We start from the raw sequence: 14,118 nt of genomic DNA on the forward strand, positions 1-14,118 counted from the left end.
CCGACAGTCAGTCAAGCGGAGCGCTTACCAAAGTCGTCAATTTTTGAGAAAATGTAAGACTTAAGTGTGCCTTATGGTCGCAAAAATACAATAAATTTGCCATTAGTAGTGGTGCAAGGGATCATCATTGATCCGGGGTCGGTTCGGATCAGGCCCCACGATCCGCGGATTTTTGGTGGGGTTGAAAAAACAACAACAGTGCACATTCGCAATGGACGGCATTCAGACATGTCAAGGAAGCTGAAACATACTCAACATAACACGCTAAGCCTAACTTCAAAATAAGTTGACCAAATACAGTATTACATTGACGGCAATGCAAATAGCCTTAGTAAACTTTTACTTGAAGTTTTTTCTTTTTTTCAACTTTATTTCGAACATGTATATAAAGAAAAAAACAAACTTATTATAAAAGTATGTGTGTAAAGACAAAATATACGAAACATATAAAACAAAACAACAAACACAACATTCAAGCAACGAAAGCAACATAAGTTTCAGTGGTTCACCCAGTCATGAGCTACACATTTACACATACATGTTCGAAAAAGACTAGGAAGAACCATAAACTTATCAGGTCCTACCCCTTTTAACATCCGTTACACAATAAATAGTAGGTATGTATAGTAAACAGAAAAAAAATGCTAGTATACAGCTAATATATCTTGAATTTTAATAGCAAAGGTTATTATAGTAATTATTAATAGTGAACACATTGAACAGTGTGCCTTATGTATATATTGTCATACTCTTACATATACAAATATATTTTTCCGTATCAACAGCAACAATACTACTAATAATACAATAATAATACTAATAATAACATCAACCAATGTTACTTTTACACGAGCAGGACAGGAACTCAGGCGTCGGCTTCAAGGGAGCTCCGGTATATTTAAAAATAAAACCGTTTGGGAACTACATAGCTTGACATGAGTCGGACACTTAAAAGACAAAAAATTTGCTAAAAATAATTTTTAAATGACAAAATAACACTATTTAAACACAAAACGTACTTATCCATGGTAGCAGTCCCAGAAATAATGTCCAAAAAGTATATCGATGTGACGACAGGCAAGCGTGGCTATTTAGAACAGGCTGAGTACTAATTTAAAACAATGTCCAAACATAGAGCCCGTTCCAGAAGTCGAGCTAAGTTGGCCCATGTCGTGGCGTGATAGTGAGCTTGACTTCCCTTTTAGACGTTTAGGCTTTCTTTATCGTAGTTTTGATCGACATTGTAGTTGCGACCAACATCAACACAACGCTATCTGAACTCATATTCAATCGCTAATTTAGGACGCTAATAAACCACTAATTAATTACGCTGTCATTGTATCATACGGCAGAAGTCTCTGAGGTAAGTGGCTAGCGGCTAACTGTTAGCATTACCAACGAGTGTCTGGCTGATAGCTTAAAGTGAGTTTGACAGCTGGTACCTGGTTTAAATCTTTTTCAATATATTGGACCAAGGCTACTTTGTAATTCACTTTCCATATTTAAAGGAACGGAATGTGACTTAAATTTCACATTTTCATAATTATTAAAAATAAATAAATAAATATATAGAACTTCCTCATTTATTTCATAAAACACTTTCGGCCATTAAAAAACATTCAACTCAAAATGTCAAACATAGCCGTTTAGATTTTAGGAACACAAATTTAAGTCATTAATACTTTATTTTACACATGGACCATGTATAAAATAAGAATGTTTCTGCCTCATATTGCACTCAAAGTTGTGTTCCTAAATCCTAAAGGGCTATATTAGAAATTTTGATTTTTTTTTTTTTTTATGTTTTACAAAATAAATGAAGACAAAGTATTATTCATTTTCTTTCTTTTTTTTTTGCTGATCCGAAAAACGATCTGATCCGTGGCTCAAATCCGTGATCCGATCTGAACCGTCACTTTTGTGATCCGTTGCACCACTAGCCATTAGTGTTTTATAGTGTATTGCAATCTTGTTTAGCTAGTTTATATTTAGAATTGAATCTAAATTTAATGTAGGGTTTAATGTGGTGTATGTGGTTTTTAATGCTGGGAGTTGATTGTGGGCCGGGAGTCTACATGTTTGTAGGAGAAAGACATCGTAATTGGTGAAACAACCGCAAGCACATGCAAAACATACAAGCTCCATACAAAAAGGTCACGAATTACATCTTTTTGGTGTGTAGCAACAGTGTTATAAACATGTACCACTCAGCTGCCTTTTTAATTGAAATACGGTATGCAATTGTAATACAGTACTGTAATTACATCATGAACATAATGCAATAACTTACATGTGACCACTGTAAGTATGTTTAACCATATTTATGTGAAGGACTACCCATCTGTTGGACAAATAGCCATGCAGTTGGAAAAAGAACATATTCAACCCATATTTGCTGTGACAAAAAATGTGGGAAACATGTACAAGGTAAAGTATTCTACTTATAAATATGTACATATTTTGAGTGTGGAATGATTTTTAATCATATAGTCTATTTTATCATAGCAACTCTCCAAAATGATTCCAAAATCTGAGGTGGGAGTTCTGTCACAAGATTCGAAAAATGTTGTTCAACTTATTGAAAGTGCATATAATGTAAGTCTTGAACTATTTACCCTTTTCCTGAAGAGAAACCAATTCTTGTTTTTATTTCGGTATTTCAAACGTGCATAATCTCTCAAAACAATTGTATTTCCAGAGATTGTCTTCCAAAGTTACTCTAACCCATGATACTCTCCCTGAAAACGTAAGAGTTGTCTACACTCCACTCTGTAATGATGCAAGACAAGAAGGGGACAACAAAGGAGTTTGTGACAACGTTCACGTGGGACAGATGGTCAGTTCTTTGTGGTTTTCTAAAGCCTGGTTATATATATAAAAACAAATATATAATGTAAAATTATAAATAAAATATATAATGTAAAAATATTCAATGAAATTTAGCCAGCCTACCACTGTGAGCAAGCCACTTGGGCAAAGTGGTAGAAGGAAGCCATTGACGTTACTCAACTCCCTGGCAATCCCTAGCATTCTCCAGGACCCTGCTGCCACTGCATAGGAAAAAAACACACTCCTCTTGAACCCAAGTTCAACAGATTCTCTGTTGTATATTAGTTGCCGGGGAGTGTGTGTGTGTGTGTTAGTTGCCGGTGGGGGTGTGTGTGTGTGTGTGTGTGTGAAAGAGCAGGAAGCGCAGGTTATAAATAGTTATACAAATTATTGCAACATGGTGACACACTTAGTAACAAAGGGAGTTCATTCTGTACTGATTTCAAAGCATACCTGAAGACCCAGTGGAAAGTGTTTGGTGTATTTTGACAAAAGCATGTCAAAGGCACGTCTGTCATACAAAGTATTAACACATCTGCAATCTGTTATGTATTATGAAAATAATGCAATCTGTATCCTTTAAATACTGTACCCAACACCAAAAAAAAACAATGATTCAACAGGATTATCAACTCCATGACACCGAATACTGTTACTGACTTATTTAATTTGATTGTGATGGCTTGATTGATGAAGTGTTCCAATGTATATATAGATTAAAAGCTTCACTGACATTATTTAAAGCTCTTTTCTCAGACGAGAAAAGACCCTAACCCTGTCTCTTAAAATGTTCTCCACAGATTTCTTTTGATGTAACAGTAACAGCAGACTCATGCATAAAGAACAAAACATTCTCTATCAGACCACTTGGTATTAAAGACACATTGACAGTGACCTTAACTACAAACTGTGAGTGTCAATGTAAAGACCCAAGTGAAAGTAGCCAACAATATTGTAATGGGAAGGGAAGAATAAGCTGTGGTATTTGCAGGTAAGCTTTATACTTTAATTCATCACGTATTTACAGTTTAGTTATTGTGCAGACAATGATGCAGAAATTTTTCTTCAGCGCGGAAAGTTTCAGTCAAAGTTCACAGTTCAACCGCAAAATGTTCCAGCCGCTATCTTGTCAGGTTTCAGTTCCTGTGTTGCAACTGCAGCTTCTTCTCTCCACAGACGACCCCAACCCACATAGTTCAAACATAGGTCACACTGTTGAATAATGCTTTGCAATTACTAAAAGGGTAAATATGGTATAACTTGTGTACATTTATTCTAACAAATCTGACTGTGTTAAAAACATTTGGTTGCAGGTTTCTATTTCGTCCTTCCCGACCACCAGAGGCGGTGCTTATCAGCACAGAAATACATTTGCACACGCACAGGATGAGAATGTATATCAGAAACAAGACACGACATGAGTGACCCTCGGGTGACCAGGGTGTATACTGTATATATAATCGTGTGTCTTTTTGTTATGCATTCTCGTCCTGCGTGTGCCTAAAGGTATTTCCATGCTAATAACACCACTTTTGACGGTCGTCCGGGACTCATAGAACCGTAGTTACAAGTTACATACGTAGCTGTCATTTTACCTGATTGATTTTTGTTTTGTCAGTCACATTCAAAATGGGAGAGGAAGAATGACTTACTCTCCTAAAATCAATATGTTCTTGTCTATGTATGTAATGTTATGTAAATCCATTGAACTTGAAAGTCGAAGCATTTTTTGGTGTGTTCATAGTTTGTCTCATTCTTATTAAGTTGCAGTCAAGGCTCTGTTGGTCAGTTCTGTGAGTGCTCCATTGGCAACAAAGATGAGCACTCCCTGAGAGCATCATGTGTGAGCCCAAGTGGTATTGAATGTGAGAGTCATGGAGATTGCGTGTGTGGCAGATGCCAGTGCCACACCACAGCAAGTGGAGGCAGTTACTATGGTGACTTCTGTGAATGTGATGACGAACACTGTGAGAAGTTCCAGAATAGATTATGCGGAGGTATGTTTGTTCCTTTTATATAAAGTATCTGTTCAACTATCTAAATTATCTGTAACTGTATTCGGGGGGCATGGCCTAAACATCAAGTGGGTGTGGCCTAAACCGGAAGTGGTCGTGGTTTTATCAGAAATATATGGGGCTTACATTGATTTGGTAGTAAAAATAAATAAATTTCATACTTGAATGAATGAATGAAACTAATTTTTTTGGTTCATTGGCAAATAAAAAATTCAACATGGTCAAAAAATAATAATAATAAATACCATACATAAATATACAACCAAAAGAAGAAGAAGCAAAAGCTTTTCATTTCTGTGTCTACCCCTCGAGCACTACAAAACAGAAGAAAAAAATAGTATATATATATATATATATATATATATATAGTCAAATAAAGTGTGAAATTGATATGGATTGATCAAAAGTTATTGCCAAAAAAGCTTCATTGAGATTCAAATCAGTGCTTTTGATCATAAAAGTAAGAACTATTTTTCGAACAAGTTTTTTTTTAAATAAACTCAGAAAATGTATGTGTATCAATAAATATTTACTGAACAGTCTGAGAATTGCTATCCAGTGCTTTTTATCACAATAATAAAGGAACTATTTACACAAGTTTTTTATAAACTCAGGAACAATTTTGAAAATAATATGTAATACTGCTGAACACAGCACATGCAGTAGAAAATAATGAACTACTAAGTATGCATGAACAAGAGTTGTCATATGCAACATAGCTTTTCTTTTTTATCCATCCGTCCATCATCTACCGCTTATTTGGGGTCACGTCACAGGGTCAGCAGCTTTAGCAGGGAAGCCCAAACTTCCCTCTCCCTAGCCACTTCAACCAGCTCCTCCGACGGGATCCCAAGGCGTTCCCAGGCCACCCGAGAGACATAGTCTCTCCAGCGTGTCCTGGGTCGTCCCTGGGGCCTCCCGCTGGTGGGACATGCCCGGAGGCATCCGAACCAGATGCCCGAGCCACCTCAACTGGTTCCTCTCAACGCGGAGGAGTAGCGGCTCAACACTGAGTCCCTCCCGGATGATCGAGCTTCTGACCCTATCTCTAAGGGACAGCCCGAACACCCTGCAGAGGAAGCTAATTTTGGCCGCTTGTATGCGGGATCTTGTTCTTTCCGTCATGACCCACAACTCGTGACCATAGGAGAGGGGAGGAACGTAGATCGATCGGTAAATCAAAAGCTTTGCCTTTCGACTCAGCTCCTTCTTCACCACAACAGACTGATACAGAGTCCGCATCACTGCAGACGCTGCACCAATCTGCCTGTCGATCTCCCGCTCCAACCTATCCTCACTCGTGAACAAGACCCCAAGATACTTAAACTCCTCCACTTGGGGCAGGATCTCATCCCCGCCCCGGAGAGGGCACTCCACCCTTTTCCAACTGAAGATAGATGGGGAGATAGATAGATTTGGAGGTGCTGATTTTCCTCCCAACCGCTTCACACTGAGTGAGAGTTGAAGATCACGGCTTGAAGAAGCCAAGAGCATCACATCATCTGCAAAAATCAGAGATGCAATTTTGAGGTCACCAAAACGGAACCCCACAACGCCCCGGCTGCGCCTAGAAATTCTGTCCATAAAAGTTATGAACAGAATCCGAGACAAAGGGAAATCTTGGCAGAGTCCAACCCTCACTGGAAATGAATTCAACTTAGTGCCGGCAATGCGGACCAAACTCTGACATCGGTCGTACACGGATTGAACAGCCCGTATCAGGGGGCTCGGTACCCCGTACTCCCGAAGCACCCCCCACAGGACTCCCCGAGGGACACTGTCAAACGCCTTCTCCAAGTCCCCAAAGCACATGTGGACTGGTTGGGCGAACTCCCATGCACCCTCGAGGATCCTGCCAAGGATGTAGAGATGGTCCACTGTTCAACGGCCGGGACGAAAACCACACTGCTCCTCCTAAATCCGAGATTCGACTTCCCAATGGACCCTCCTCTCCAGCACCCCTGAATAGACCTTACCAGGGAGGCTGAGAAGTGTGATCACTCTATAGTTGGAACACACTTAAAAAGTGGGACCACCACCCCGGTCTGCCAATCCAGAGGCACTGTCCCCGATGTCCATGCGATGCTGTAGAGGCGTGTCAACCACGACAGCCCCACAACATCCAGAGCCTTTAGGAACTCCGGTAGGATCTCATCCACCCTCGGGGCCTTGCCACAGAGGAGCTTTCCAACCACCTCAGTGACTTCGACCCCAGAGATAGGGGAGCCCATCTCAGAGTCCCCAGGCCCTGCTTCCTTAAAATAAGACATGTCGGTGGAATTGAGGTCTTCGAAGTATTCTCCCCACCGATTCAGGACATCCCAAGTCGAGGTCAGCAGCACCCCATCTCCACTATACACAGTGTTAATGGTGCACTGCTTTTCTCTCCTGAGACGCCGGATGGTGGACCAGAATTTCTTCAAACCCATCCGGAAATCGTTTTCAATGGCCTCACCGAACTCCTCCCATGTCCGAGTTTTTGCCTCAGCGACCGCTAAGCTGCATTCCGCTTGGCCAGCCGGTACCTGTCCCACAGGCCAAAAAGGCCCGATAGGACTCCTATCGCTTAACGGTTCGAGGATTGCCGCCATGACAGGCACCAACCACCTTACGGCCACAGCTCCGATCAGCCGCCTCAACAATAGAGGCGCGAAATATTGTCCACTCGGACTCAATGTCTCAAAGTTCTGCCGGAGGTGGGTATTGAAGCTCTTTCTGACAGGGGATTCTGCCAGACGTTCCCAGCAGACCCTCACAATACGTTCCTCCCAATCACGCCCCTCCAGGTCTCACTGTCATTGCCCAGGTGGGCGTTGATGTCAAGAACGAGGGAGTCCTCAGAGGGAGCGCTCTCCAGCACACCCTCCAAGGACTCCAGAATGGGTGGATACTCTGAGCTGCTGTTCGGTGCATAAGCACAAACAACAGTCAGGACCCGTCCCCCCACCCGAAGGCGGAGGGAGGCTACCCTCTCATCCACCGGGGTAAACCCCAACGTACAGGCGCCTAGCCAGGGGGCAATAAGTTTGCCCACACCTGCTGCGCCTCTCACCGTGGGCAACTCCAGAGGGGAAGAGAGTCCAGCCCCTCTTGAGAGGATTGGTACCAGAACCCAAGCTGTGTGTGAAGGCGAGTCCGACTATATCTAGTCTGAACTTCTCTGCCTCGCACACCAGCTCGGGCTCTTTCCCTGCCAGACAGGTGACATTCCATGTCCCCTTCAGTAGCCGGGGGTCAGACCGCCAAGGCCCCCGTATTTGGCTGCCACCCAGCTCACTGCGCACCCGACCCCTTTGGCCCCTCCCACAGGTGGTGAGCCCATGGGAAGGGGGATCCACGTTGCCTTTTCGGGCTGTGCCCGGCCGGGCCCCATGGGTATAGGCCCGGCCACCAGATGCTCGCCTTCGAGCCCTGCCTCCAGAGGGGGGCCCCGGTGACCCGTGTCCGGGCAACGGAAACCGCGATCCAAAATTAACATTCATCATGGGTCTTTTGAGCCATGCTTTGTCTGGTCCCTCACCTCGGACCTGTTTGCCATGGGTGACCCTACCAGGGGCATGAAGCCCCAGACAACATAGCTCCTAGGCTCATTGGGACACGCAAATCCCTCCAATAATAAACAATACAACAATAAAGTGATGACTTATTTTTTTTAAAATGTTTTTTTCCTTATTTTACTACCAAACGTTCTTAACTAAACAGTGTTAATTAAAGTGTGTGTGTGTGTGTGCATGCGTGTGTGTGTACGTGCGTGCGTGTTTAATTTGCACCAAGGCAGCCAGCCAGTGTCTGGCGCGTCACAGAGTTTAACTCTTAAAAAAGCACAGCCTACGTACGTATATGTCACGAACAGAGTTTAACTCTTAAAAAAGTACAGCCTACGTACGTATATGTTACGTAACAAAACAGATTCACAAAGACAAAACCTTCCGTCAACGAAGCTCAAGCTGTTGAGAAGCAGTAAGCAGCACAGACACTCTCTGCCTGAGCTCTCTAGTGTAGGGGAGAGGTGAATGGGCAGAGCGTGCTGTGTGTGACTGACTGGCCACCACGTCACAGAGAAAAGAGAGAGAGAAAAAGAAGCAGCCTGCAGCAGTGAGAGAGGAGCGCTGGAGCACGGATACGGATAATAAAGAATTATATCCGGCTTATGTTCATATCTGGAAAAAATTCATTATCCGTACCGGATACTCATGTTGTACGGATATCCGGCTCAATTTTTTTTATTTTTTGAAGTGGGTGTAGTGTACTCATATATGCTGAGCACTGTATATATGATAAAAAAATAATAATAATAAAGCAAGCTGCAGCGCTTGTAGCCCCATTCTAACTCTCTCTGGTAAGAAACTAATTTGTTATTTCAACATTTGTCTTCATTTTATTCATTAAGTGGTGCTACTGTAATGGAATGTATGTTCAAACAGATGATCAGCTCCATTATAACAATTAACATGTTAGGCTATATTTTGGGGAAATAAATTGATAGATAGAACCTTGAATCTGAAAAATGTGGGAATCCATGGATAGAACCTTGAATCTGAAAAATGTGGGAATCCATGTTCGGATCTTGAGAGTCGGTGATCCATTAGTTTCAAACATCTTTTTCAAATAATAAACTGTATAATATTGTCCCTTTCCTTTCTGTACCATGCAACTGATAGGAAATGGCAAGTGCAACTGTGGAAAATGTAAATGCAACCGAGGATTTGATGGCTCAGCATGTCAATGCATAGTATCAGAGGAGGAGTGTCGTACTCCGAATAATACCATTTGCTATGGCAGAGGGGATTGTAAATGTAACCGTTGTGAGTGTATAAATGGATACCAACGTCCACATTGCCAGGATTGTCTTGGTTGCCCTGACGCCTGCCAAATCAAATTGTATGTATTGTAATCGTTCAGCAATTTCAACTTAAATGACTTGACTCTAACTTAAATAGACTCATATTTTCTCCCCACCTTTTTTCCAGAAATTGCATTGAATGCCTTGGCTTTGAATCTGGTCCTTTAAAAAAAAACTGCAGTATGGCTTGCAGAAAGAGCATTTTGCATGAAATGGTAGATCAGTTCACTTTTTCTAGCACGCTGTGCCGGCAAAGGGACACGAATGGCTGTTGGATCAAATTCAAGCTGGATCAACAGTTTGGAGAGGATAAGTACATTGCTGAAATTATGCAACAGAGAGGTGAGATTATTTACCATGTAAATCCAAAAGCACACTTTTATGTAGACCTCTACACAGTGCTGTAAAACGTTCTGGTCAACTGTAAGTAGGAAGTTTTGCCTCTACTCAAACTACACAGTAAATTATGTAGAGTAAATTTGACTATTTAGATAGGGACTAAATAGACTCAGTTTTAGAGTAGGCTGAGATTTACACTAGGAAGAGAGTAAAATAAAGAATTGAAAAAAAGTCACTAAAGGATTGAGGAACAAATTCACGTCCTTCAACTTGGGAAACTGCCACACTACCACCTGAGCTATGCCCCTCCTACTGTTTGTTTATCTCCAAGAGACCTAAGACATCGTTTTTGGTCTCTTGGAGTTGGGAAGATTTCAGCTGACACGAGCGCTATACTAACATACAGCAGGAGCTGCATGGCTCAGGAAGTAGATCGGTTGTCTCCCAAGCTGAAGGTCCTGAGTTTGTTCCTCCAACTTTGAGTCACTTTTACTTTTTATTTTTTCCAATTCTTTATTTTACTCTCTTCATAGTGGCAATATTACTCTAAATATGAGTCTATTTGGTGCCACTCTAAATAGAGTCAAAATTACTCTACAGCTGGGTTCACCAATTTCGGTCCTTGAGGTCCGGAGTCCTGCAGGTTTTAGATGTTTCCACCCACTAGCACACCTGATCTATATAATCAGCTCATCAATCAGCATGCCAGATGACAATCCTGATCTTTAGTATTATGTGTTGGTAGGTGGAAACATCTAAAACCTGCGGGACTCTGGACCTCGAGGAACAGAATTGGTGAACCCTGCTCTACAGAATTTACTGTGTAGTACACATTCATTAACTTGAATCTGTAAAGGGAGGTATTGCACCTAGGTTCACTCATACTGACAGTGCCAAGTATAGCCTAAATGGATGGTTGTCCTCTAGCAAGTAGCATTTCCCCCAAAAAATTTACAAAACCCCAATTCAAATTAAGTTGAGACATTGTGTAAAATGCATTGTGGAGGCCATGTGGGGTGCCAGTCGTCCAGTAACGAAGGTCCATTGTTCGATTCCCACTCTCTCTAAGTCATGTGTCGTCGTGTCCTTGGGCAAAACACTTCATACACATTGCCTCTAGTGCCTTTCTCACTGGTGTGCTTATGGTGCGATGTTTGGTGGTGGTCGGAGGACAAGAAAAAGTCCTACAACAACAACGACCAGATTGGTCGTTTTACCATGCACCTAAATACAACCAAGTGTTACACATTGTAGTTTAGCGACAGAGGTGGCAAATCCAGGTCCAGAAAGTAAAAACCCTGCCACAGCTCCGTAGCTAGCTCCCATTGTGCTCGTTTACCTGCTATGGAGCTAGCTAGCTAGCATCAGGGCCTAAAGCCAAACTGTGGCAGGGTTTTTACTTTCTGGACTTGGATTTGCCACCTCTGTTTAGCGACCTCTATCGGCCATGTTAAATAGTGAAAAAAATACAAAACTGAGACTCAAACTCGGATCGTCTGCTCAAACATTCGTTTGAACATCGCGATTGCAATGTGCGATGTTTTTATCTTTTTTTTTTTAGAACAAGCAAACGTTTATTTTGCTTCATCAAAGCAGCAAGCTACTCTATGCTCTGCACAGCCTGCCTCACTCTCCCCCTCCCTCCTGCTAATCAGTCACCGGCCCCTCCCCCCTCTGCTCTCACAGTGTCTGCTCTGAAAACACATGCGACATGCAGGAGACAGTGGTAGAAGTCACGCTGATAGAAGCGGCAGTGGATTTAGTTCCCAAAAGAAAGTCAACATCCGACATATGGAAGTATTTCAGCTATAAAAAAAAAGAAAAGAAGAAGACAAAAAAAACATTCTCTGCTGACAGTGCCTCGCTGTTGTTGCCGCAACACGAGGTAATACAACAAACCTGTCCGACCATTTGAATCGCCATCACAAGCCCCTGTATGACCAGTTCAAACTAAGAAGTGGGACCCGAAGTGAAACTTCATCTACTTAAAAAACAATTACAGACACCTTTGCCAGCATAACACCTTGTAATAAGAAGCCCAACCAGCCCAGACAAATCATGGTTGTAATAACTTTTCACCTGGCGTAATAAGACATGGAGCCATTCAACACCGTAACTAAAGAGGGGTTTTAAAAAAATTATCCACATGCTCGACAAGCGGTATGAAATGCCATCAGACAGACAATGCTGCAAACGTGGTGAGGGCAGCTGGACCAGGCAGAGGCTGCATCTTGCAGTTGGTAAGTTAATATCTGTCAATTGTTAATATACTACTACTAATAATAATAATAGTAGTAGTAGTAGTTAAAATGTCTCATTTATGGTCCAAACAAATCCCATTACATTTAAGATAATACTTATCACCTAAAAAGTAACTTGTTTTTAGACAATTTGCATCTATAATGCTAATGGTAATTTAATTAGAAATAAGACAAATATTTGTGGTAAGATGTAGAGTTTTTGCATTAGAGTAGTTCACCTCCAAAGTGACTTTTTTCTATTGATTTGACTTTTTTCTATTGATTACTCATGCCATGGAGACTTGAGTACAGTACAATTTTTTTTTTATTATTATTTGTCACAGTCCGAAGACGAAAATTTGATTTAAAAAAAATACAAAAACAATGGAGACCAAATGCAATGCACATTTGATATATGAATACAATGGTGTCATGGTGAGTTAAACAAATTCTTACCAAACAGCTATTCAAGTCATCTGGTTAAAATTCTTCTATTTTTAATATCACAATATATAACGCAATATATGGCAGACCCCCCCCCCCCAAAAAAAAATCGCAATGTCAGTTTTTTTTAAACGTCTATCTTACTGAGCTAACATTCCAGTAATGATCTTAGTGTTTATTTTTAGTGTTGACATGTATGTCAATTCGCCGTCAGACTAGTGGTTGGGGTTAGGATGAGGCTTTCAGTGAAGTTGTACAGTACACGTTACGTCTTTCCATGGGACACTAATGGTTGAGATTAGGAAAAGGCACAGTGAGGTTGGACACCATTACAAAACATGTAGTCAACACTAAGAAAACATGTTATCAACAATAAAGCAATAAATGGACAAATAGCTCAATCAGATAAACACTCATGCAGATGGGCCGGGTTCGAGACTCACTTTTGGATTTTTGCGCTATTTAACATGGCAGATAGAGGTCGCTAAACTAAAATATGTAACACTTGGTCGTAATATGGCACCTTTTCAAAACGACCTATGTGGTCGTATTTATTGGAGGACTGTCTCCAGCTGTGGCTACCTATATAGTTTACCGCCACCAGAGTGTGAATGTGTGAGTGCTTGAATAATGTATCCATTGTGAAGTGTCTGAGTATCCAGAAAAGCGCTTTATAAATCTGATGCATTATTATTATTATTATTAATTGCAAATTATTTTCACCCTATATTCAATCAAATACACTACCAAGAGAAAATATATAATGTTCTAACTCAGGCTTATCTAATTAGCGGCCCGCGGGCCACATGTGGCCCAGAACCAACCCCCGAGTGGCCCAGCTCGCTTGAATTGAATTGCATTCAAAAGATGCAGAGGGTGTCTTGGTTGGCAAGATTTCAGCAATTCCTACGGTGTTTGACACCATGAATGCAACATCCCTTGTAGCTTAGCAAAATTCTATCTATATTACAGGCCGTTGTTTTGAAGCGTGGCTAGTGGTGCTAACAGGAATAGTTCCAAAACACTGGGAGGGAGGGAAGTCTTTTCTGTTGGGGTCTTTTAGAAATTAAGACTGCTGTTTTGAGTACCACAGAGCCTCCTTTATTAACAGGCTGCAACAACAACTATTTTGTGTGTGTGTGTGTTTCCTAATGTAACTATGAGCTCATAGACCTAGTCTGTCCTCTAGTGGTTAAACATGTAATACTATGGATTACACCACATCCCTTACTAAAATTATGCTGACCCTTCGTAGCTGTAAACATCCATCCATCGATCCATAATTTTTTTTAACTGCTTATTCCTCACAAGGGGCGCGGGGGCCACAGATAGTAGGCAGCGTACACCCCAAACTGGTTGCCAGCCAATCGCAGGGCACACATAGACAAACAACCATCTACACTCACAA

The 14,118-nt window shown here is 41.5% G+C and overlaps 1 protein-coding gene across 2 annotated transcripts in view; it reads left to right on the forward strand.

The window, feature by feature from the left end:
* The window catches only part of itgb2 (integrin, beta 2), a 67,229-nt gene that overhangs the window by 46,930 nt on the left and 6,181 nt on the right, over window positions 1-14,118 (forward strand). For both annotated transcript variants that reach the window (XM_086090906.1, XM_086090907.1), the window contains exons 8-14: window positions 2,332-2,427; window positions 2,506-2,595; window positions 2,699-2,836; window positions 3,630-3,820; window positions 4,594-4,826; window positions 9,506-9,725; window positions 9,815-10,029. In XM_086090906.1, the coding sequence (XP_085947032.1) occupies window positions 2,332-2,427; window positions 2,506-2,595; window positions 2,699-2,836; window positions 3,630-3,820; window positions 4,594-4,826; window positions 9,506-9,725; window positions 9,815-10,029 (1,183 nt within the window). The remainder of the gene's footprint in view (window positions 1-2,331; window positions 2,428-2,505; window positions 2,596-2,698; window positions 2,837-3,629; window positions 3,821-4,593; window positions 4,827-9,505; window positions 9,726-9,814; window positions 10,030-14,118) is intronic.

Source organism: Leptonotus elevatus, chromosome 12 (genome assembly GCF_054856555.1).
Source record: "Leptonotus elevatus isolate MCC_2025b chromosome 12, RoL_Lele_1.0, whole genome shotgun sequence".
NCBI lineage: Eukaryota > Metazoa > Chordata > Actinopteri > Syngnathiformes > Syngnathidae > Leptonotus > Leptonotus elevatus.